We start from the raw sequence: 25245 nt of genomic DNA on the forward strand, positions 1-25245 counted from the left end.
CGTTTAAAGTTAATTTGAAAAGCAATTCTTGCCAGTGGACAGGACTTTTCAAAGTTGTTTTGCTTACAGAGCAAAAAGTCAAATATCGGGCAGAATTCTAACAAATCGCCTTTACGACTAAATTTTCTCCCTGGTTCCCAGTGCATTAGGTTTTGACACCCTGGGGTCACGCACCCACGTGGGTGAAGCGCTCCCCTTCCCTCCGGCCCCGGCTCTCTTTTTCATCGCGGAATGCCAGTCCTTCCGGCCTCTACGACAGTTAGGAGGCAAGCACCTATTTCTTTGGTTGGACAGCCCCGACTGCACACAAGGGGCCCGGGATAGCCCCCCAAACCGCTGCGAGGCCGAGGAGGGGCGAGAGGAGGGGCGAGAGGAGGGGCCTCTAGCGGTCCCTCCCGCCCACACCGCCCAGACCCCGCCCCTCGCGCGGCTCCTCCCCAGACCCCGCCCGCCACAGGCACGGTCCCGCCCCTCATTCAGCCCCCGTCCCGCCCACGTAGCCCTGGCCCCGCCCCTCGCCCGGCCCTACCCCGACCCTACCGCCCAGACCCGTCCCTTCACGAGGCACCTCCCCTCCGATACCGCCCTGGCCCCGCCCCTCGCCCGGCCCTACCCGCCCCTACCGCCCAGACCCCTCCCTTCACGAGGCACCTCCCCTCCCATACCGCCCTGGCCCCGCCCCTCGCCCGGCCCTACCCCGACCCTACCGCCCAGACCCCTCCCTTCACGAGGCACCTCCCCTCCCATACCGCCCAGGCCCCGCCCCCCACGCAGCACCTCGCTGCCTACACCGCCCAGACCCCGCCCCCGGGGACCGCCCCGCCCCCACGGCCCAGACCCCCGCCCCTCACGCGGGCCCTCCCCTCCGGCCCCGCCCTAGCCCCCACCCACCTCCGTAGGTGCCGCCCCTCCCGGGACCGCCCAGGGCCGACGTTCTCCCATCCGGGAAATTGAGCCGGAAAAGCGCGGGGCGCTAGGCCCCTGGGCCCCGCCCCGCAGGCGTTGCGGGGACGCGCGTCATTTCCTCCGCGCCGCCGCCGGAAGTTGGGTCTGTGTGGTGGTGGTGGCGGCGGGAGCCGGGGAGTTACGGCGCTGGGCGATGGCCGGCTGCGAGCGATGACCAGGCTTCTGGCCGTGGCGCGCAGGGTTGCTTTGGCCGCCGTGCGCTGCAGCACCCACGGCAGCAGCGGCCTCAGCATGTTTTATGCCGTGAGGAGGGGCCGCAAGGCCGGGGTCTTCCAGACCTGGTGAGTGGGCTGCTACTCCCCAAGGCCGAGGGCGGGGCGGCCGCAGGCGGCTCTCCGGACTGGGCCGGAGCTCGCGGCTGGCGGCCTGGGGTGGAGCGCGTGGGAGCCCCGCCGCCGGCCGGGCAGTGGGGACGCCGGGCCGGCCGCCGCGGGTCTCCGCTGACGTGGGCTTGCGGGTCCCGTGCGCGGGCTCCAGTTGGCAGGATCAGAAATGCCACGTGTAGTTTAAGGGGGGCCGGGGCCTCACTTAATCCTTCCTTTCTTGAAACAGAAAGAATTTCCAAATGGTTACACATAGTAAACTCGGATACTACCTAAGCCAGGCTGCCCTGTGTTTTTAAAAAGGGAAGCTCTTGTAAGCTAAGTCTGGGTCCCCGTGACGGTCCTCTGAGGTGGGATTATTGTCTTCAGGGGTAGTTACTGCGGTCGGGACGTTCCTGGGGTTAGTAAGTGACGCAGGTAGGACTTGCATCCGCGCGCTCGGACTCCACGAGCGGGACCGTCCCCGCCGCACGTAGCAGGGTTTGTTATCCGTGTGTGGGCGGGCACTTGTTCCCCTTCGTAGCTACGGGGCTGCGGCGGAGGCATCTCAGAAGCTCACCTTCGCTGTAATGAAATGGTCGATGGGATTTCCTTTTTCAAAGACCCCGAATTTCTGGTGTGTTTTCAGACCGAGGGAACTGACACGCTGGCGTCCTGTCTGGCTGGTACATAGCGCCACAGGGTGAAGGCTTGGGCAGGGCACAAAATTGCAAACAGCCCTGACCGTTTGTCCAGTTGGCGCTGACAGCCCCAACCTTTTCACGCTATTCCCAGCCTAGGAAAGGAATCTGTTAAAAAGAGGACCGCCAAGGGAGGAAGGAAGTAACCCCGCACTCTGTTCCAGGAGCGAATGTAGAGCCCAGGTGGACCGGTTTCCTGCTGCCAGATTTAAGAAATTTGCCACGGAGGAGGAGGCCTGGGCCTTTGTCAGGAAGCCTGCAAGCCCGGATGGCTCAGAAGGTAGTCAGCTGCTCTCGTCACCATGGCGTTTTAACCTGCTCAAAACCTTGCATACCCCAGCGCCGCTTGGTCTGTACAGCTGTCTTCTAAGCAGGAGATGTGATGATCGTTCCCACTTTTCTATTTTACAGATGAGGAAACAGGCAGGGAGTAGTTGAGCTTCATGGTTTAGCTTAGTGGTTTCTGTTAGTAACAGTATTAGACATAAGCTGGGACTCCAATCTGATGTTCATTTGGAGTCCTCACTCTATTTAATTCTGTTTTATTTATTTTCATTTTTTGTTATTAAATGTATTTTTTAATATTTTATTTGTCAGAGAGCGAGCGCACAAGCAGGGGGAGAAGCCCCAGACATGGGGCTCCATCCCAAGACCCTGGGATCATGACCTGAGCCGAAGGCAGATGCTCAACCAGCTGAGCCACCGAGGGGCCCCTCATTCTATCTTTTAAAAAATACTTGTTCTGTTATCAAATTGAATGGGCTACAGTTTCAAAGTGTTGAATGTAGTTTGTTTCCTGGCATGCACCTGTATGGTGTTTCCTTCTTTTTTAGGACAGGGTCACACAATCAGAATTTCCTACAGTTTCACATGTTGCAGAAGGTATAATTAATTGAAGCTTAAGTCCCAGTATAAGGAATATCAAGTATGCAGAACTAAGGGTGACTGCTTGAGAGCACAGAATTTTTAAAATACAGTTAACCCTTGAACAACAATGAGTTTGAGCTGCATGGGTAAACTTATATGTGGACTTCATTATATTACATTTATCATATAATATACATTTATTATAAATTTTCTTTAGGATTTTTTTTTAAGATTTTATTCGTCGGGGAGAGAGAGAGTGAGCACAAGTGGGGAGAGGGACAGGCAGAGGGAGAAGCAGTCTCCCTGCCAAGCAAGGAGCCTGATGTAGGATTCGATCCCAGGACCCTGGGATCATGACCTGAGCCAAAGGCAGATGCCCAACCGACTGAGCCACCCAGGTGTCCTTCCTTAGGATTTTAACATTTTCTTTTCTTTTTTTTTAAGAGTTTTATTTATTTATTTGAGAGAGAGACAGAGAGCACAAGCATGAGCGGGGAGGTAGGGGGAGGAGCAGAGGGAGAAGGAGAAGCAGACTCCCTGCTGAGCAGAGAGCCCAATATGGCTCGATCTCAGGACTCCAGGATCATGACCTGAGCCAAAGGCAGACAACTTAACCAACTGAGCCACTCAGGTGCCCCTTAATAACATTTTCTATTCTCTATTACTTTATTATAAGACTGCAGTACATAAAGACATACATAAAATATGTGTGAATCAACTGTTCACATCAGTAAGACTTCCAGTTAACAGTAGGCTATCAGTAGTAGTTAAGTGTTTAGGGAATCAGAGATTGTACTCAGATTTTTCAACTGACCAGGGCGTCAGACCCCCACCTTGTTTGGGGGCAAACTATATATCTTAACCTATTTTGAAGAAGTTGTGTCTCATTAGCTTTACTCACAAATATTTTTACTAGTGGATTAAGATGAGACAATAGTTTGAGTCCACTTTTTTTGAGCAGGCTCTCTACAATCCCACTGAGATGCTCAAGCTTTGAACACCTGCTCCTTTGGGAGGCCGTAACAACTGCAGTCAAAGCAGAATTCAGGGAGAGGCAATCACGCTTAGGAATCTACCCTGCATGACAAGTTTCTGAAGCAGGGCAGAACCTCACTCACTGTGCATCTGCTTCACCCTGTCTCCCAAGCAGCTTTTAAGGAAGTTGTGATGTGACCATTATATTTTCTGCCCTGATGGAGAAATCAGTTTGGGACAGAAAACAAATGTGCAAGTATGGCTCTTGTCTTAGTTGGGTTCTTAATGCTTCCTTTTCACTGCTCTTTTGTTTTAACCAAATAGTAATTTATTTATACTTCAATTCTTCCAACAGAAGAATAGAAGTATGTTTCTGTTTATTAAATACTCTAAATCCTAAGGCAAGATAGTTCTTTATATCTATGAATCACCTTTCTTAAAAGTTTGCAGAGACCTCCAAGTTACTGACTTATATATATAAACTGGAATTTGACATCTTTAATGTTCAAGAACTCTGTCAAAGCAGAAGTGTTAGCCCCTTTCCCAAATTTTCTCTTAATCTGAGATATATTTTTATTTTGTGATTCTTGAGCTATTTGGCAGTTATCATGATTTATGTAAACTGATTTGGGGTTAACTTAACCAAGTTTTGTGAACGGAAAATTATCTGACAGCTATGGGCTCCTTTTCCTTCCAAGTCTTATCTGTCCTTTAAAAACTTTCATTCCAATTTAACTTTCTCTGTTACTACAAGTAAAATCAATATTTGTATTGATATTAAACTTCTACAAAATTACCCTTTGACTTATACTTGTGTTTTTGGGTTTACTTATGTAAAGTCCCTAGAGGAATATTTTTTTTTTAAAGATTTTATTTATTTACTTGAGATAGAGTGAGAGAGAGAGAGAGAGAGAGCGCACAAGCAGGGGGAGTGGGAGAGGGAGAGGCAGGCTCTCCACCGATCAGGGAACCTGACGCAGGACTCCATCCCAGGACCCTGGGATCATAACCTGAGCCAAAGGTAGTCGCTTAATCCATTGAGCCACCCAGGCGCCCCCCTAGAGGAATATTTTAAAGGTAAATACAGCAGAGTGGAAAACCAAACATTGCTCTCCATAATGGCTTCACTCAGATTTTGCTTAGATAACCTTTAGCAGTCTTCTGACAGGTGTGGGTGGAGAAGCTACTCCAGGCAGGACATTCTGGCTTGGACCCAAGTGGTAGGTGTTCAGTCAACGTTGGAGCCCCATTTCTCCATCCCTGCTTCAGGGATGAGGTTAAAGTGAACTCTGTAGTGTTGGGCTTTGTTGTTCTTTTGGAAATACAATTAGTTGCTCCTTCTGTGCCCCTATTCCCACTCCATAAAATGAGAATGTAGGAAAAGCTGCTCCCACATAACCTGAGAGAGTGTGTGAGAAGCCTTTGGGATTAATCCTGCGTCCCCAGGCTGAGCTCCTGAAGGAAAGCTCTGCAGCTACCGCCCTGAAGGAACCCAGTCCCTTCTGCTCTTCGGTTTCTACTTTCCTTTCTCAGTGTAGCCCACTGTCGGTTTACTTAAGGTCCAGTTACCCGTGCCCTCTCAACTTCCCTGGAGGTTCTCGACTTGGCATTGATGGAGTTGAAGTATCTAGAGTAGTAGTAGCTACAAAATTCTAGTCCTTGTTTTCTTTCTGGGTTAAGAGTCCCTTAGATTGTCAAACTGCCCACCATCCCTGTAGGATTCAAAACCTTTGGTATCTCTACTATCTCTGTCAAAAGCAGACTTCTACTTTAATAGAAATGTTGTTTTGTCTTCATATTGCCCTTAATCAAGCTTATGGAAAATTTAGAGTAATTTCATAGAACATCAAAATCTGACACGGTGTGGACTGTCTTAAGTCATATCCTCTATAGGGTCACAGACAAAGCGTGTGTAAGTCTGATTTAGTGATACTAAATCACTTACTGAATTTCTGGATTCTTAAGCATTTCATGTTATGTTTGTTTTTTCCTGGTTTATGAGTAGACTCGATCTTTCAGGGACAGAAAATAAGCATGAACAAGAATCACAGGTGAAAGTCAACAAGCGACTCCGTGAACCCTCAGATGGAGAGGAAAACGCAGAGCCCTGTGTGAAGCATGCGAGACAGAACACAGAATCCGTGCCTTCAGTTAACAAAGACTCGTTTTCTTATATGGGTATATCTCTCTTGGATTTTTAAGTTTTCCATATAATAATCGTGAAAATAAGTGTAAGAACGTTTCCCACTTAATAGGGGAAAGTTGAGCTAATGTTTAGCCTTTTCATTCTCATCTGAAAAGGTTATTTAAAAATTTCTAAGGTTACTATTTTATAGTTGATCAAACTGTGCAGAATTATTAAAACTTTGGATGTTCATCAGAAAAGCATTATGTGGCCTACAAATGAAAAACCGTAATCTTTTGAAACCCTAGTATTCTCTCGTGCACACAGCATTTCAGGTCACTATGAGAAAATGCAGAGGCTTCAGCTTCTTCAAATAAGAAAGGGCCTGGAGGGCGCCTGGGGTGCTCAGTTGGCTAGGCATCTGGCTCTTGGTTTGTGCTCAGGTCCTGATCTCAGGGTCAAGCCCCCATGTCAGGCTCTGTGCTCAGCAGGGAGTCTGCTTCCCCCTCACCCTCTGCCCCTCCCCTGCACATGTGCTCAAGTGCTCTCTTTCTCTCTCTCAAGTGGATAAATAAATCTTTAAAAAGAAGTAAGGGCCGGACAGAGCTCTTTTTTAGAACCAGTATCTTAATACCATTTACATTTAGCCTTTGCAAAACATAAATGATTTTACCTAGTCCTGAGAAGCAAAAGAGTCTGAATTTTTCCTCTACCTTTAACTCCAGGGATCGGTTTATATTTAATTACTTATGTTATATAAATTTCCTTTTTGTTTTTTACACGTATGAACAGAAAATAGGAGTAAGTAGCTTTTTTTTTTTTTTTTTTTTAGTAAGTAGGATTTTTATATAAATCAGTGTGTTTGTAGGTTCCAAGTTTTCTCCAAGAATAAGCTGTCTTATAATTCAGGGAAAACCAATAGGAAATGTTTTTTGTTAAGCTGTATTAAAACTGTATAAATCAATTTTGCAGTTATGTAAAAAAAAAAAAACCAAATGTTCTGGATTTGGTTACTTGCCAGTAGTAATCAGAGCACATATGTGGGGAGTGATTGGGTGATGAGCCGTTTCCAAGGTACTAACAGTGGCTTGAAGTACAGTGGCATTTAACGCAGTGCCTGATAGGTTGAGACCGAATTCAGTGACCAGAAAGGCTGTTGTGTGGATGGTGTCAATTTCGGTTGAACCAAGGATTCTTGTCCAACACCCATGTTTTTCCACACTCCCATCCCCATTCTGGCTAGGAACATGTTCTTCCTTTAACATCCTCCCTCCTCTTCCCTTTGCCTCTGCCTTGTCCAGTCTATAATCCTTTTGAGAAACAGTGCAAAGCAAAGCCTCTATTTGCCCCCATGGCCCTACTCTTCAAGATCTGCCAACCTGACTTCTCCTGCCCCCCTGCTAAGAGTGTTCTAGTCATCAGTGGCCTTAGAGTGGCCTCATATCAGATCTCTTCTACCTACTTCTTTACAGCATTGTTATGTTGGTCAGACCCTCTTTTTTTTTTAAGATTTATTTATTTGACGGGGAGAGAGAGTACAAGCAGGGGGAGCAGCAGAGGGAGAGGGAGAAACAGGGTCCCTGCTCAGCAGGGAGCCCGACTGGGGGCGGGGGGGGGGGGGCGGCTGGCTCCATCCCAGGACCCTGGGATCATGACCTGAGCCAAAGGCACACGCTTAACCGACTGAGCAACCAAGGTGCCCCTGACCCTCTGTCTTGACGGAAAGAAGCAAAGACAAAAATTAGACCAACATTTGTCAGAGAACTAGACCTTCTGGCGGACAGGTCCTTATCACGCCAAGGCACTGCTTGTTTGCCAGGACAGCTCCTGGGAGTGAGTGTGAGCCCTGCCCCCCACGGGGAGAGGGGTAGTGGCACCGTTCTGACCTCTGTAGTGGGGGAGGCAGCAGCAGCTCTCGCTGCAGGGGGTTCTAGGTTCACAAAAGACTGCCTTTACCCTTAATTTGCCTGTCATGCAGAACCAAAATAGGAGTGCATGCTAATGAGAAAGGGTCGAGGGCCCCTGTGTAAGGAATCGGTAATGTTTTCCATTGCACAGTACTTTGTCAGTTTAAAATGTGAATGTGGGCTTACTGAACTGGGTGCTTTGGATGCAGTGGCACTCAGGAAGTCCCATTTTCCAGGAGATTTTGTCGTCGTCTACACTGACGGCTGCTGCTCCAGCAACGGGCGGAGGAGGGCACGAGCAGGGATCGGCGTTTACTGGGGGCCGGGCCATCCTTTGTGAGTAAACGAAGTGAATCGCATTCTAAAGCTTGTCAAGGAATGAGGCAAGGTCTGCTGACTGTTTGGTTAGCTTTGGCAGAGGGAGCGCAGGACCGAGTCATGTCGACACTGACAGCTTTGTTCTTCAGGATTAAAAGACCCCGGCATTGCTTTCTTCACCCTGAATCTTGATGAGTCTCTGTGTCCCGCTGATGACATCTTCTACCAGAATGACTTCCCTGCCCCCTAGGAGAGTCACATGTCTCCTGTGGGATGGTTTTGGCAAGGATGTCCAAGGTCACCAGGCCTGGAACCCGTCATGTCCCCATGATTCTTCTGAGGACGTGTGAGCTTAGAGGCGACTCCTAGTTTTTCACCAGGCACAAGGCCAGGGTGATGCAAAGTGTGATCATTCAGATACACTGGGCAGCCTAAAAATCAGTGTAAAAGAGGGATCTGAGTCTGTGAAGTAGCCACATCAGTTCTGAGCTTTGTCTCCAGCATTTGCAGGTGCCCACAGCACTGTTGGGTATAATGTAACATAAACTGTTCAGTACAGTAAGACTATATTTCTCTTGACTTGTGGTCTACAAAGTCCTTTCCCTTTGATACCTCATTTTAGCTTCAAACGCTGTAAGAGGTGGCAAGCTTGTGTGGCACTGAGTGTCTGTGGGCTTAGTGCTCACCCAAGACCACACGCTGATGTATTTCAGGGCCAGAAATAAAAGTTTGCATTTGAATTCTGGCCCAGTATTCTTCACAAGACCATCCCATGGTGCTTTTCCATAAAACGTTAGTGCTCTTGGTTTGATTTTTAAAGGCTGTATTTTTGTATGATGCTTTCATATGTCAAAAAAGTGTATCAAGCCTATCGTCCGTTGAGAAGCTTAAGGAATCACTTTGAGAATTAGCTCTTTTAATTGATTTCATTTTCCTTTTTACGATCCCAGGAACGTAGGCATTAGGCTTCCCGGGCGGCAGACCAACCAAAGAGCAGAAATTCATGTAAGTTGTCAGACACATTTCCCACTGAGAGTAAGTCCATCATAGCAGTGAACTGGGTACTTTCTGTGTGCAAAAGATACTCAGAGTCCAGAAGAAACTTGGTTTGGGGTTACTAATGACTCTGACGAATAGGAATTTTCCAGAAAAATTTTAAAAGTAACTTCAAATAGGTGTGCAAGCAGAACTATGTGTGTAGCATTATTTCACACAGAGCATATAATCGTTACAGTTAGCTCAGAAAAAAAATGTTTAAATGGTGAAGTGATTTTGAACATCCGTAACGTTGAAAGTTGAACAGTTTCTATAGCATGATGACTGACTCGTCGTTTCTTCAAGGCAGCCTGCAAAGCCATCGAGCAAGCAAAGGCTCAAAATATCAAGAAGTTGGTTCTGTATACGGACAGTATGTTTACTATAAATGGTAAGTTTTTACATTTTACTTCTTCTAGTGTTTTTCTAGTAAACATGAAGGAAAATAGGTATTTCCTTTCCCTGTAGGAAGTATTGTATCAGGGAAGGACCCAAATGGTAAATGAGGACAGCAGTTGGTTTGTCGGGTATAAAGAGAAGGCTGGGGATTCTGGAGCTCAGTTCTGCTGCTCTGGAGTTTGCCACATAGACATGTCTTTGCCAGGCTCCTAAGATAGGGCAGCAAGATAGATATGTCCCTGCTCTCGTGGTCCTTCGAGTGTAAACATGCGTAAGTAACTTAAGGTGGCGTGCTGATGGCTCCTTTGAGAAATAATCATGTTTAGGACACGGGGAGGGGGTTGAAGAGGCGGAGGATGCGTCCTCTTAGGCTGGGAGCTGTGGGTCAACACCAGTCCGAGCAAAGGGACAAGCAGAGTGTGCCAGGTCTGTACCTCCTGTCAGAGTACAGCCTTTGTGGGCCAGTGGCAGGTCCACACACCACCATGAAGATGAGTAGAGTGGGTAGAAGAGGGAAGGCTAGGGAGGAAGAGACCAGGACATTCAAGCTCAGTGGGCTGTGAGTGTGCATTTCTTGTAGGTATCACTAATTGGGTTCAAGGCTGGAAGAAGAATGGGTGGAAAACGAGCACAGGGAAAGAGGTGATCAACAAGGAGGACTTCATGGCGCTGGAGCAGCTCATCCAGGGCATGGACATCCAGTGGGTGCGTGTTGTCTGAACCAGTCCTGTCACATGGCTGTGAGGACCAAATACTCTGAGAGGGGGGAGAGAGAGAAGGTGGGGGAGGGGGGGCAGCAGAGAGAGAATCTCAAGCAGGCCCCCCACCCGGTGTGGAGCCCAGTGTGAGGCTCTGTGTAGCCACCCTGAGATTGTGACCTGAGCCAAAATCAAGAGTTGGATGTTTAACTGACTGAGCCAGCCAGGTGCCCAGGACCAAAGATTCTAAATTAACTGGAGAGATTAGTGCTTTCTGTAAGTGATTTAATGACTTAAAGTAACCATTTACATGAAATTAATATCATAGTGCGTATTAGAAATTGGAACTCATTTGAGTCTTGACTTCGTATAAGTAATGCTGCTTATCGTTGGTGTGATTGTGTGTAGAACACACTGTTGGGGCAGTGTGACTTTAGGGGTGTTCAGGATTCCTCACATTCTCTTGGCAGTGCTTAGGAGTGCCTCGTCTGGGCTCACCTTATTGCAGGATTTCTTTTTCTTTAGTGCCCGCGGTTGTGGTCATGCCACTTTGAAGAATGAAGAGGTAGACCAGATGAAGAGTGGTGGGCAACAAAACAAAGTTTATTGAGTGATAGTACAAAGCTCCTGAAGGGGGCTTGTCCCTGCCCACCTTTCTTCCCACTATCCTTCATTAACCTTATCACTGTTAAAGTGACTTCGTGATAGTCAACCTGTTGGTTTCTTTGGAATCAGCCATAATGTCAAAATAAAACTAATTTATAAGGTATTTTGTTAAAAATGAAGTGTGATAAGACTTTAGTAACATGACTTTTTTTTCCAAAATGGAAATATTTTTCTTATTAATAGATAGTTTTTATTAAAACTGTTTTTTCAGGGAGTGCCTGGGTGGGCTCAGTCAGTTGAGTGTCCGACTCTTGGTTTCGACTGAGGTCATGATCTCAGGGTCCTGGGATTGAGCCCTGTGTTGGGCTCCTGCTGAGCGGGGAGTCATCTTCTCTCCCTCCCACAGCCCCTCCCCCCTGCTCATGCTCTCTCGCTCTGTCTCTGTCAAATAAATAAAATCTTTAAAAAAAAAACTTTTTTCAAACAATACAGAGCAAGTTAAACTGCAACCATTTCTTAACCCTATATTGCTCTTCTGCCTCAGGACCACTGAGAACAGCTTGGTAATGTAAGGTTTAAATCTGTCCTTCAGCAATGTAGATGTAAACAGTGGTTAAATCACAGAAGCACACGCCTGCGTGGCTCAGTAGTTAAGTGTCTGACCCTTGATTGAGATCTCAGGTCTTCCTCTCAGGGTTGTGGGATCAAGCCCCACGTCGGGGCTGTACTGGGTGTAGAGCCTACTTAGTAAAAAAAACAAAAACTAATCACATAAGTATATCTGCTCTTTCTGACAGCACTTAAAGAAAATAAAGTATGTGTGTTGGATATGTATTTGTCCCCATCTATACATACGTATTTTTACCTGGAAAACTTTCCAAGTCCCATCATTAAGGTGGAAAAAATCAATAAAAACAGTACAGTTTGTGGAAAATCAAAATGGGATTTTTGTAAATGCCTGCGTTGCATCAATCCACTGGGCATACATGTTGTGCCATTTAGAACTGTCGGGGGGAGGGGCTTTGGGGGGAGGAGCGTTCTCCCACTCCGCCCACCGGGAAGTTAATGAGGATATACTTGTGTGTTGCTTGTGTAAAAAACCAGTAAAGATAAAAGGGAAAAATATTTATTTAACAGATGCATGTTCCTGGTCATTCGGGATTTATAGGCAATGAAGAAGCTGACAGATTAGCAAGAGAAGGAGCTAAGCAATCAGAAGACTGAACGAAGTAATTTTAATTCTTGGAAAAACTTGAGTGAGTGACTGTTTTCTTACCGTTCCTTACTGGTGTGAAAAATAAAATTTGCAGTAGATGGGCAGATACAACTTGCAAAAGTAAATCAGTCATTCTGTGGTATCCTGTGATAAAAAGTCATTAAATTATAATAAATTGAGCATCCTTCAAGATTTGAGCATTATTTGAAATTTCAGCATTATGCTTTATTGGGTTTGATACTGTTCTCATTAGTTTTATTGTAGTCTGGACAGAAATTTTAGGACTTTGATTTAATAAGGCATGAATACAGTAGTGGTTTAAAAATGCAGACAAGGTCTGGAACCATTCTGAAAGTGTTCATTTATCTTCTAGTTGGCAGGATTGAGTCTCAGAACGTTCAGGTTGACTTGTACATACCTGTGGATTAGAGCAAGGCAGTGCTCCCTTGGTGGCTACAGCCCATGCCAGGGCCCACACCTCAGCCAAGGGAATGTGGGCTGAGTCTTCACAGGCTAGCACCTGTGTACAAGGCAAGCCTGCACATAGCCCTGGCTGCTTGACTGTTGTATAGAAATATCTTACAGAGCAAGATGCATAAATAAATCTTTTAAAATTTCTTTGGCTGTTTTTGTTAAAAGCACTATGCAAGTAGGGGCCCCTGAGTGCCTCAGTCAGTTAAGCGTCCAGCTCTTGATCTCAGCTTAGGTCTTGATCTCAGGGTCATGAGTTCAAGCCCCACATAGGGCTCCATGCTGGGTGTGGAGGAGTCTACTTAAAAAAAAAAAAAAGCACTATGCAAGTTAAAGTTTGATATGATCATTTTTTTTTTTTTTAAAGATTTTATTTATTTATTTTATTAGAGAGCGAGCGAGAAACAGCATGAGAGGAGAGGGTCAGAGGGAGAAGCAGACTCCCCGCCGAGCAGGGAGCCCGATGCGGGACTCGATCCCGGGACTCCAGGACCATGACCTGAGCCGAAGGCAGTCGCTTAACCAACTGAGCCACCCAGGCGCCCGATATGATCATTTTTTTTAAGATTTATTTGAGAAACAGTGAGCGAGAGAGCGCCCAAGGTGGGGGGGTGAGAGTGGGGGGAGAAGCAGACTTCCCCTCTGGGCAGGGAGCCCAATGTGGGGCTCAATCCTAGGGCCCTAGGATCGAGCCGAAGGCAGACACTTTGACCGAGCCATACAGGCGCCCCAATTTTTTTTTTTTTACTACTTTATCATAAAAAGGTACAGAAAATGACACGAATGTTTAGCTCATTGAGTTTCATTATTATAAGGTGAATACCCTTATTGCCACCACTCAGGGCAAGAACTAGAACTTTGCCAGACACCCCAGAAGGCTCTCCATGTGCTCCTCCAACCCCAGCCCCTCTCTCCCTCCAAAGTGAATCCTGACTTTTATAAAAATGACTTCTTTGTGTTTCTTTATGGCACTTGAGCCTTGCCTACTTTTTTTTAGACTTGGTATTTCTGAAGTCTCTTTATTGCATGTATTGGTCTCCTTGTAAGGTTTACCTGTTGAGGAATCTGGGCCATTTGTCCTATTGGTTCCCAGAGTCTAGATTTGCCACATGCATTCTCCTGGCACAGTCCAGCATTTTCTTCTGGCCTCTGTACTTCCTGCAAATTGGCAGCTGGTCCCAGAGGCTTGATCAGAATCAGATTCCACACCTTCGGCGAATGATAGATGGCCACGTGCTTTCATCAGCAGGCATAGACTGCATTTTTATGGAATTGGCGGCTGCTGGAGCTCAGTGCCTAGGTCTGTTAATGATTCGGAGGTTCCAAAATGGTGATATTCTGTGATTTTGCTTATAAAAATAAATATTGGCTGGGATGGTTTTAGAAAAAGACACTTCCTTTCGTCTGCTATTTGGTTACCCAGTGATAGTGTTCCATTTAGGAAAGGCAGGATAAATGCAAAGTAAATCGGTTCCCTGTCATCCTTAGAAGGTGGCCACTTAAGGTTTTTTTATTTATACGTTTTTATAACACTTATGTGTCATGAACTCATCTACTTAAGGCTGTTGGATAGGTTTTAGGTCATTGCAGTTTTTATCTTTATTGATCCCAAGTTGTATCTTCTAGGGCTTGTGGGGAGGGGCTCTTCAGCTTGGCTCTTTCTTTCTTTTGATACTCATGTATGCACACGCATGCGGTGACCACGCCTGTACACAGGTGTACACCGTAGGCTCCCACACATACGTGTACAGACCACGCACGCATGTGCACCCAGTCATCAGTAGCTCCATTGCAGTCTGGTGTGTCAAGGTGCTCTAGACCCTTCTTGGACTTTTCCTGCTCCAGATCTGGAATTGCCTGTTTCTCTAAGAATCTCTAGTTTCTTTCTTTCTTTCTTTTTTTTTTTAAGTTAAGTAAGCTCTACACCCAAGTGGGGCTTGAACTCACGACCCCAAAATCAAGAGTCGCATGCTTCTCTGACCGAGCCAGCCAGATGCCCTAGAATCCCAATTTCTTCTAATGGCAGAAAAGGCGTTTCAAATGCTTGGTGCTGGTCGCTGTGGGGTTGGTCATTGCTTCTAGGGCTTTCCAGTGGACAGAATTATAAAGCATACACACATGTACACACATTTAAAGATAAAATATTTGAGCTCATATTGATATTTCCAGTAGAAACTCAGGATTTCAGAGTCCTTAACTCTTCTGTGTTACGTCTGTGTGTCCTACACTGAGAATCCTGGGATAGGTGCTCCCTAATTATGCTCTTGCTTCATCCCACTGTAACATGCAGTATGTGGGTCCCAATACTAATGTTCTGCTGTGGTGGTGAGACAGCATTGGATGTCCATGGTCCGCCGTCACACAGTAAAATCCCCCCCCTTACCCTCATCTCAGCTCTCTTCTGTGTATTCAGTGGTTACACAACCAGCGTTTGGTCAGTGTCATCTTGGAACCATACTCCCTGAGCTCCCCATGTTGGCCTTAATTTGCTTGCTTTATGTTTGAAATCCGTTTTCTAGGGTATGAAATCCTGGGCTCACATTTTCCTTCCTTGAGTGTCTGAAGTATTTATTTCGGTTTTTTTCCAGCATGAGAAGCCCAAGGAGTCTTTCTTCTTTCTTACAAGTCACGTCCCCTTTTTGCTTCAGTGTCCCGAGGTTTGGTTTCCTGCTTCTCCAGTCCGAAGTTGTGTTAGACTGTGTCGTGTGTTGGTCGCCCTGGGTCAGTGTTTGCAGGAGCACGGTAGGCTCTTTGTGTGTGTACGTTCACATCTGCTATTTCAGGAGCGTTTCCTGAACTGCGGCTTAGTGTTCTGTTTTTCTTGCTTTGGCCTTCTGTTTTGGGGGACCTTAGTATCTCTGTGTTGAAATCTGATTTGTCCATCCTCTGTGTTTTCCACTTTTTCTTGACTGTCTTTCATCTCTTTTTAAGTTTATTTTGTATTTTAAAAGTTGTGCTCCTATTGATGTCCCATCTCTAAAGGCATTATTTGTCTCTGTTTGCTCTTGATTCTCATTTCTGAAATTAATTTTCTTGTCTCTCTAGTTTCCTTGAATTCTGTCACCTTATTTCTGATATTTTCTCATGCCCATGTGTCATCCTCCCATCTTGGATCTTATATTTTGATGATTCGAAGCGGTTAATTTTGGTCTGTTTGGTGGGTACGTCTTTCTGGCATGCCCTCGCTGTATGTAGGGGTGTTTGTTCTGCTCCTTTTTCTTTTGTCTTAGAATAGCTCTCTGTGGGATTGATACTTTACCGTCACTCATTTTCCTAAATGTTCAGTTGAGATAGTTTTTCCTCACTTCACAGAGTTCTCTTTCCTATTGAATTTTGAATCATGGCTAGAAATATAGTGGCTAGTTTCCGGAGCTCTCCCAGCTCTGGCCCTACCGCACCTGCATCGAGTCCTTCTTTCTCTCCACTGTCCCTGTCCTGCTGGTGCTGGCTCTGTCCCCACCACCTGGGTCCCTGCGGGTCAGCTGCGGTGGCTCTTGGGCTCTACGGCTCCAGCCCTCAGACCCTCTTGCAGTGGGTCCCTTGCACCCATTCACCCCCAGGGTAGGGACAGCTGTCCTGCTCCAGCCACTGGCCCTTGGCTGGCCCGCCACACTTGGCAGTGGACACCTGTTGGCCCCTTTGGGGTGTCCTTTCAGGGGTCTGTCAGGGGCCCAGGGGCCCTACTGTGCTTTGCCCCACAGCTGTGCAGGCTGTGGTGGGCAGGCCCTGTCCTTCATTCCCGTGTGTCAGCTTTTTGGAGTCACCATACCATTTTGCTTTTTAACAGCTTTATGGAGGTGTGCTTGACGGACAGCAAATGGCACGTGTGTAAAGTGAGCTATGGATTCCCCTGTGAAGTCCCCGCCAGAACTGCGTGTCACCCCCCACCGGGGTTTTCTCATGCCCCTTTGAAATCCTTCCCTCCCTGACCCCATCCCCAGACGACAACCGATCTACTTCCTGTTACTATAGATTAATTTGTATTTCCTAGGATTTTATATAAATAGAGTCCTACAGTATAAACTCCTTTTCAGTCAGGAGCTTCTTTCACTCAGTGTAATTATTTTGGCATTCACGCGCGCTGTGTCTATCAGTAGTTCACCCCTTTTTATTGCTGAGGAGTATCCATTGTATGGGTAACCACAGTTTGTGCGCCCGTTCTCCTGTTCATGGGTATTTGGTCGTCCCCGGTGTGGGGCTGTTGTAAATAAAGCTGCTGTGAACATGTATGTACTCGTCTTTTCCTGAACATGTGCTTTTATTTCTCTTGAGGGGAGTGGCTGGGTCACATGGCAGGTGTGTATTCGACTTTAAGAAACACCAGTCAACATCTTTTGCCATTTTTCTTTCCCATCAACAGGGCAGGAGAGTTCCAGTGTGCTCCCCATCCCTGTCAGTGGTCCTTGTCACCTAGGTTTGTTACAGACGTCTGCGGTTCTGTTTCAGGTGAAGGTTTGGGAGGATCTAAAAGTGCTCTTACTGTTGCCACTACCCTCCAAAAATCTGATTTTTTTTTAATTGGGCAGTTCCTCTTTATGTGCCCAAGATTGGAAGTACAGAGTTGAAAGATTGTGCCTTCCAAAACTTTCCAGTGTACTAGGGGATTTGCACCAATGCAAGTAATATCCATACAGAACAGGAAGTGCATGGTGCTTGAGGTAAGATGAAGCCCAGCCACTTTTAGTGAGAAGGGGAATAATAAAGGTACAGGAAACTCCTTCTTACTAACAGAAAACATCTTACTGATTATGTAAAACCAGCAGCATTGGAGCGTCCAGGTGGCTCAGTCGGTTCAGCGGCCAACTCTTGATTTCGGCTCAGGTCATGACCTTAGGGTTGTGAAATCGAGTCTCACATGAGGCTCTGCACTGAGCGTGGAGCCTGCTTGAGATTCTCTCTCCCTCTCTCTCTCTCTCTCTGTCTCAAAAAATAAATGAAAAGTACTTGCACAACAGCTTTAGAAATGTGTCACTCTGTCAGCTTTGTCAAGGTCAGGACTACAATATAGAACATATGCTCTGTGTCGTGGAATACAGAAGCTTCTCAGCTGCAGCTCCTCTCAAAATACGAGCTTAATGCTTTGCAAATGGAGGCTGTTGAATTGTAATTTGTAGCTTCCACGCCAGAGCGATGAGGTGACTCCCTTGCTGGGGTTTGAGAAAATCGAGAGGATCTGTGCAGTCTCTCAGGTCAGGCACATGAAATACCAACTAAACACAACCAAACCGAAACCCCAGTTCTGGCCGTTGGGCACCTCTCGTTTCCAGTGATGTTTATCCCAAGTCAGACAAGCCTGGGGCCTTCAAAGGAAGACCTCGGCCTCCATGTCTAGATGTCTCCCTCATGCTCATGTCCTGGTAGTTCTGGAACAAGGACGGGGAGCTGCGCAGTAACAGCCCCTTGCCATGTACCGTGCTGATCGGACCCGCAGAACCGGGTGAGAGCAGGCCGTCGGCACGGAGCGTCTTGTAGCGCCGCTGTCCCTCGGTCTGCGGCTCTGGCGTTCATCGCCGCCTCCAGTAGGGGGGCACGCGGGAGGGGAGCTCGCAGGCAGGGTGCTCCTGTCGGTGTCCTGTCCCCGGAGCGTGGAAGGTGTTCAGATACTTGAAGAAAACCTGTGCCAGTTTGTGGAAACAGCTGTGGTTCTTAATTGTCCACCAAGGGGAGAGAGATTGGCACAGGACCACTCTGGTCTGAACACTGACGTGAGTTACGATTTTGCAAGAACAGCTTTCATCAAAATATGCCCAAAATTAGGATTCCTCCCTGGTGCTTTCTGTAGAGCCACAGTGGAAGGAAGGATCTTAGATGGACACAAACAGGATCAGTTAAGTGGGAGAGAGGACTGGCAGGTGCCAGCCCCGTCCTCATTTTATAAGCTCTATTTCTTAATCCCAAAGGTACACAAGAATTTAGCATAAAGGGCAGTAACTCACTGGTGGTGTAAACAGAGCCTTTTTACCTAGGACTCAAAAACCATTAACCATAAAAGAAAAGTAAAGACTACATAGAAATCAAAAAGTTATGAACTGAAAAGGCTTTATTTATTGTTATTTATTATTTTTATTTTTTTTAGAGACAGAGTGTGTATGCACACAGAGGAGAGGGGCAGAGGTAAAGGGAGGGAGAGAATCTTTTTTTTTTTTTTAAGATTTTATTTATTTATGTGACAGAGAGAGAGACAGTGAGAGAGGGAACACAAGCAGGGGGAGTGGGAGAGGGAGAAGCAGGCTTCCTGCGGAGCGGGGAGCCCAATGTGGGACTCGATCCCAGGACCCCGGGATCATGACCTGAGCCAAAGGCAGACACCTAACGACTGAGCCACCCAGGCGCCCCGGAGGGAGAGAATCTTAAGCAGGCTCCACAAGCCCAAGGTGGAGCTCAGTCTCACGACCCTGAGATCATGACCTGAGCCAAAATCCAGAGTTGGATGCTTAACCAACTGAGCCACCTAGGTGCCCCTTGAACTAAAAAGACTTTAAAAAGCCATAAGCATAGACAAACTCAGAAAAAAATCTGGAACTGCTATGACAGGAGGCTGATTTCTCTGATACATAAAGAACTTGTAGAAAGTGAGAAAACGCCTAATAGAAGAACCGGCCAGTCATAAATCACTCAGATGCACATGCCCTTGAGCAAGGAGAAGATATGCAGCTTCACTCCTGAGAGCATGTAAATTGACACTACAGAGACATCATTTTTCTGTATCCTATTAATGCCTCGTAGTGCAGGATTTATTAGCAAAAATCCAAAAGTCAGTGAGGCTGCTGGGAAACCATGCGCTTCCATGCAATGGTGGTGAGCACAAAATGGAAAACAGTTTGCCCTGTCTACTGAAATGATGAGGGCACTTACCTCTCATCCGCCCTTTGCCACTTTTTGGGATTTGCACTGCAGATACACCTGCAGACATCCAAATAGAAGACGAGGTTTGTAGTATCTGAAAAGAAAATGGTATTGGGGCTCGCCAAAGTGGCCACGGGCAGCTCACAGTGGGTCCCCTGACCCCTCGAGGAGCAGAGCATGGAGGGCTTGCAGCGTTTTGTGCAGGAGGGTGGGATATGACCTTCATGCTGGAGCACCGAGACGGTACCCTGAGGGGGTGCGAGGCGGGCGGGAGCAGGTGCCGGGAAGACACCTCTCCACGTGTAAACCCCTGCATGTTGTCTTAATTTTGAATCATGTTGGAATGCCTGCTCAAAAATGAAACAATTGGAGAGGTCTGTTTTCCTAGGGAACAGGAGGGAATGGTGCACTCGCCCGAAGGACTCCTGCTGGCAGAAAGCCTGGTCCAGCGGGGTGGGGCTCGCTGAGGGTTTGAGTGCGGGCCTCTGTGTTCTCATCCACATCCACTGGAGCCACACAGGCTCCTCAGGCCCTGGCATCCTTTGTACTGGGAGGCACAGAACAAGCACAGTCCCTCTTCTAGGTACACAACCTGCTTTAACCTAACATTTGAATACCCAGAGGCCAACACCTGAGTCCGAGCTGTGATGGGCTGAATGACCGTGCCCCCCAAGTTCCTGTGTTGAAGCCCTAACCCCCAGTGTGGCTGTATTTGGAGATGGGGCCTCTGAGGAAGTAATTAAGGTCAAATGAGCTCACCCCCTCCCTGCTCTGCCACTGGGAACAGAGGAAAGGCCACATGAGGACACAGTGAAGCCAGAAACCCAGTCAGCTGACACCTTGATCTTGGACTCTGGCCCCTGGAATTGTGAGAAATAAATACTTTAAGGCCCCCCCGACCCACCGGTGGCATTGTGAATGGCAGCCTGAGCTGGGTCCCCAGTGAAGGACGCCTGGCGAAGTCCAGTCTCCTCGTTTTTGGGGAGGCAGTGACATTGCGGTCCGGTCGTCTGCCCCTCGGGTGCTGGCTGTCCTCGCTGCTGGCCGCGGGGCTGCGTTACCCCACTCCGGAGGCGGGGCGCGGGCTTCTGCTCTGAACGTGTCAGTGAGACAGCTTTGCCTTGTTGGGTGACAGGTTTTCCTGAATGGGATTGTTAAGCTCATAGCATCCACATCGTTTTGCTGAAGCCCAGAAGAACAAAAATAAAAATTAATAGAACTGTAGAGAAACAAAATTATTACTCCTATGTTTGGTCTGTGACTTTTTTTTTAAACCAGAAAAATGTCTATTTATTTAGAGTCAGGAATCTCAACATTGGTGGGGACTTCCTTCTCTGTCACAGGCCCTAGTTAGTTGATTGATCTTTTTAAAGTTATTCAGATAGACTTTCAGAAAACTAAGAGGCAGAGATCAGTGAAATGAGTACTTTCCAGCAAGCCCTTGTTTTCCATTTTCGAAGATAGGGACTGATAAGCACCAAGAGCCTTTCTGGTGTCTGGGCCTCTGGTGGTGACCTTCCGCTTTTTGTTTTAAATACCTGAGAGCCGCACACGAAACCCGTTTTGAGGCCCACCAGAGTGACTGTGGTCAGGCTTGGAGGACCGGACGTGGGGACCGCCCCCGGCATTCTGTCAGCAGAGGCTTTCAGAGCACTTGGAGAGTCTGGGCACCTCTCGCTCCTCCCTCTGAGCCTACTGCGGGCACATCCGCTCCGGCTGCATGAGTGCCGGAGCTCCTGACAGGTCTGCCCTCTCCCACCTGCCACGCAACAGCCACAACGTCAGATGACATCACTCCTCTAGGGCCGCCCAGGCCCCTCATGTCCAGCAGCCCCAGGCCTGCGACTGAGGGCACCATGTGCGCTGGGGCCAGCTGCTGAGAGGCCGCCCATGCCCTTGGGACCCCGTCTGTGACCTGCCCCATGCGTGGGTCTCCGGGGCTGCCTGATCCCTCCCACGATCTCTGCACAGAGCTGCTGGTGGCCCGGGGGCCCTGCTCAGAGGGCCCGGGGGCCCATTTCTTGAGACGCGCCCGTGAGGGGCTGTGGCACCTTCCTGTCAGCCAGGACCCAGCACCCTAGTGCAGGTAAAGGCACTGCTGGCCCGGCCCTGAATGGCTGCACTTTTGACAAGGGGCCAGTGACCTTTCTTCGCTCTGGTGTGTTCTGTAAATAATCTTGTTCAATAACTCAGGGTGCCTGGGTGGCTCAGTCGGTGAAGCATCCCAACTCTTGATTTCAGCTCAGGTCATGATCTCCCCCTGCTTGGGTTCCCTCTCTCGCTGTGTCTCTCTCTGTCAAATAAATAAAATCTTTATTTTTTTTTAAAGATTTTATTTATTTATTTGATAGAGACAGTGAGAGGGAACACAAGCGGGGGCAGAGGGAGAGGAAGAAGCAGACTCCTTGCAGAGCAGGGACCCCCATGCGGGGCTCGATCCCAGGACCCTGGGATCATGACCTGAGCTGAAGGCAGCCGCTTAACGACTGAGCCACCCAGGCGCCCCAATAAATAAAATCTTTAAAAAAAAAAAAGATTTTCTCTCTCCCCCACTCTGCCCCTCTCCCCGGGTTGCACACGTGTGCTCGCTCTCTCAATAAAAATTCTCAGGGGCTTTCTTAAATGTTTACACATGCTAAAAATCTCTCTGATCACCTCAGTATTACTGAATACTGCTTTTCTTTCCAGAGGAAGCTCACCAGATCTGAAGAGTCTTACAGAAGATGGCAGGACTTTGTGAAGACAGAAGACTGCAAGAGGAGTTTCAGTTGGTCAGGAAACGGCTTTCTCACTCAAAAACCTCCCTCCCAACCTCAGTAAGCCTGCCATCCCCTCGGAGCAGAGGGCTTCATCCAGAGTCTCCCCGCTGAGGGCGTTTGTCACTTCCTGCAATGAGGTTTTTTGTGTGTTTGTTAAAATGTGATGGGGAAGTCCTGCATGGAGATTATTGGATGGCAAGAGAATGAAATGTAAAAAAAGAAATTGGAATTAAAGAATTTAAAAGGTTATGTGGCTCCTCTCCCCATAATACCCCAAAGAAGCACATCCTTTATGGTTTTGGTTTTTTTAAGATTTTATTTATTTATTAGAGAGAGAGGGAGAGCACAGAGGGAGAGTGAGAGGGAGAAGCAGACTCCCCACTGAGCAGAGATCCCAATGCGGGACTTGATCCCAGGACCCTGAGATCATGACCTGAGCCAAAGGCAGACGCCTAACCACTAGGCCACCCAGGCGCCCCCTTTATGTTTTTTTGTTTTGTTCTGTTTTGTTTTTATTTGACAGAAACACAGAGAGGGAACAAAAGCAGGGGGAGTGGGAGAGGGAGAAGCAGGCTTCCCTCGGAGGAGGGAGCCCCATGCGGGGCTCGATCCCAGGACCCTGGGATCATGACCTGAGCCGAAGGCAGACGCTTAACGACTGAGCCACCCAGGCACCCTTCCCTTTATGGTTTTTATTAAAAAGGCTCTGAAAAAGATTCTTGGATCATTCAATTAGGGCTCCTTGGCCACCACATTGTCATGATTCAACGTGACCCATGTCTTTTCCTAGGGCTATGTGGCTGACCCACCCTCGGGAGGGCATCCGTCTGGGGCTCACTGCTGGTCACAGTGAATTTGCTAGGCTTCACACAGGACCTGTCCATGAACGATATCATGAACTAGCTTGTGGTTGGGGGACGTGATGTCTCTCTTCCTACTAACTCCCCGTGGTACCTGTCGCTTGAATGCACACCAAGACACGAGAGTTGAGGGTCTCCTTAGCCTCTGCAATGAGGGCAGGAGAACAGTTTGTCTAGAAGGATGTCGTGAGAGGGCCAGTTGTTGGGTCATCTACTCTAAGGGAAGACACCCTACATTGTTCTGTGATCCCCAGAGAGAGCGAGGCAGCTCCAGGCCAAATGTACAGTGTGTGTATGTGTGTCCATACTGCTTTTCAGAAAACTTGACACAAGTTTGCATTTTTCCAAAAGAGTGCCTGTAAGGATGCACCCTTGCTAATATTAAGTCTTCCCAGACCTTCACTGGAAATACTCTTTTTCTCTTTGCCAAGGCCCTTACCAGACTCCTTGCTCTGACTTACATTAGAGATTCCTGGAGAAGTTGGGCATCATCTTTCCGTAAATCTGTTGGTCACTTGTATATATGGCTTCCCATCAATTTATTCTTCAGAAAAGGAAACAGGTGTATAGCATGGTGACTACAGTTGATAATACTGTGTTGTATACTGGAAGCTTGCTAAGAGTAAATCTTAAGCATTGTCACACGCACATACAAATAAAAGGTTACCTGCGAAGTCATCATCGTGTGTTAATGCACTTGATCGTGATAATCATTTTACAATGTATACACAAATCATCAATTGGCCAAAAGTATAAGTATAGTCACCTGATCTTTGACAAAAGAGCAAAGGCATTACAATGGAGCAAAGGTAGTCTTTTCAACAAATGTTGCTGGAAAACTGCATCCACATGCTGAAGAATGAATCTAGACCCAGACCAGACACCATTCAAAAAAAACTAATTCAAAATGGATCATAGACCTAAATGTAAAATGCAAAACTATAAAACTTTCTAGAAGAGAATGTAGCAGAAAGCCCAGATGCCCATGGGCATGGCAGTGCCTTCTTAGCTTCAACGCCAATGACGCGATCCAGGAAGGGACTGACGAGCTGGACTTTGTTAAAATAAAAAACTTCTGTGAAAGACGTGGAGAGAATGAGAAGACAACCCACGGGCCAGGGGAAAATATTTGCAAAAGGACTGTTATCCAAAATATACGAAGGACTCTTAAAACTCCAGGATAAGACACGAACGACCAACTAAAAAATAGATCGGTGACCTTCACAGACACGAAAGAAGGTACAAAGATGGAGAGTGAGCACAGGCATCACATGCCATCGAGGAAATGCAGATTAAAAACACAGTGAGGTAGCACTGCACACCTGGGAGAAGGGCCACAATCCAGAACTCTCACAACTCCAAACGCTGGTGAGGATGCGGAGCAACGTGAACTCTCATCGCCGGTGGGAACACAAAGTGGTGTGGCCGCTTCAGAAGATGGTTGGGCGGTTTCTTACAAAACTAAACACTCTCACCATACGATCAGCGGTCACTCTCTTGGTCTTCACCCAAAGGAATCGAAAACTTAGGTCCACACAAAAACCTGCACATGATGTTTATAGCAGCTTTGTTTGTAATTGCCAAAACCTGGTGGAAGCAACCAGGTGACTGGGTGAACAGTGGGACATCCATATTCACTAAAAAGCAGTGAGCCATCAAGCCATGAAGACACGGAGTGTCTGAAATGCACATTACCAAGTAGAAGATGCCTGTCTGAAAAAGCCACGTACTGAATGGTTACAACTATGTGACATTCTGGAAAAGGTAAACCTATGGAGACAGGTAAAAGATGAGTGGTTTTGGGGGTGGGGTGGGGGTGGAGGGAAGGATGAATAGGTGGGGCACACAGGAGTTTTAGGGCCGTGAAAGTAGTCTTTGGGAGGCCATAGTGTTGGATGCACTTTGTTACCATTTGTCCAGATCCACAGAACGTGCAACACCAAGAGTGAATCCTAAGGTCAGCTCTGGACTCTGGGTAATGATGATGCCTCAGTTCATGTTCCCTCAGTTGTAACACATATACACTCTGGCGGGGGGTCTGGCTGGGGAGGGGGCTAGAGGGGCAATCTCTGTACCTTCCTCCTAACCTAAAACTGCTCTAAAATAATAAAGTCTTCTTAAACATCACATACATTTACATACATACAGTCGTACCTGTCAGTTATGCCTCAGGAAAGCCAGGGGAAGAGGATGC

The 25245-nt window shown here is 47.4% G+C and overlaps 1 protein-coding gene across 16 annotated transcripts; it reads left to right on the plus strand.

Moving 5' to 3' along the window:
• The first annotated feature begins 985 nt into the window (after positions 1-985).
• On the plus strand, positions 986-22440 carry RNASEH1 (ribonuclease H1). Of its 16 annotated transcripts, none has more exons than XM_064571857.1 (10): positions 1008-1247; positions 2134-2249; positions 5831-5989; positions 8080-8179; positions 9112-9166; positions 9503-9587; positions 10176-10300; positions 15175-15328; positions 16947-17032; positions 22121-22440. In XM_064571857.1, exons 1-10 carry the CDS (start codon positions 1117-1119, stop codon positions 22250-22252), a joined length of 1143 nt encoding a protein of 380 aa, XP_064427927.1. In that variant the 5' UTR covers positions 1008-1116; the 3' UTR covers positions 22253-22440. The 16 variants fall into 16 exon arrangements, 15 of the variants coding, with proteins under 15 accessions (XP_064427930.1, XP_064427939.1, XP_064427927.1 ...); XM_064571859.1 differs by having other exon boundaries at positions 16947-17000; XM_064571858.1 differs by having other exon boundaries at positions 15175-15307.
• The last annotated feature ends 2805 nt before the right edge of the window (positions 22441-25245 follow it).

The sequence above is a fragment of the Mirounga angustirostris genome, unplaced genomic scaffold (assembly GCF_029215605.1).
Source record: "Mirounga angustirostris isolate CCGP_5_RB_7025 unplaced genomic scaffold, mMirAng1.0.hap1 SCAF_10, whole genome shotgun sequence".
Lineage (NCBI taxonomy): Eukaryota > Metazoa > Chordata > Mammalia > Carnivora > Phocidae > Mirounga > Mirounga angustirostris.

Coding starts and splice junctions, on each gene's coding strand:
- RNASEH1 (XM_064571857.1), top strand. CDS start 1,117: ATGACCAGGCTTCTGGCCGTGGCGCGCAGGGTTGCTTTGGCCGCCGTG. Junction 9,588..10,175: donor CAGTATGTTTACTATAAATG/GTAAGTTTTTAC, acceptor CATTTCTTGTAG/GTATCACTAATTGGGTTCAA. Junction 10,301..15,174: donor AGGGCATGGACATCCAGTGG/GTGCGTGTTGTC, acceptor GTTTTTTTCCAG/CATGAGAAGCCCAAGGAGTC.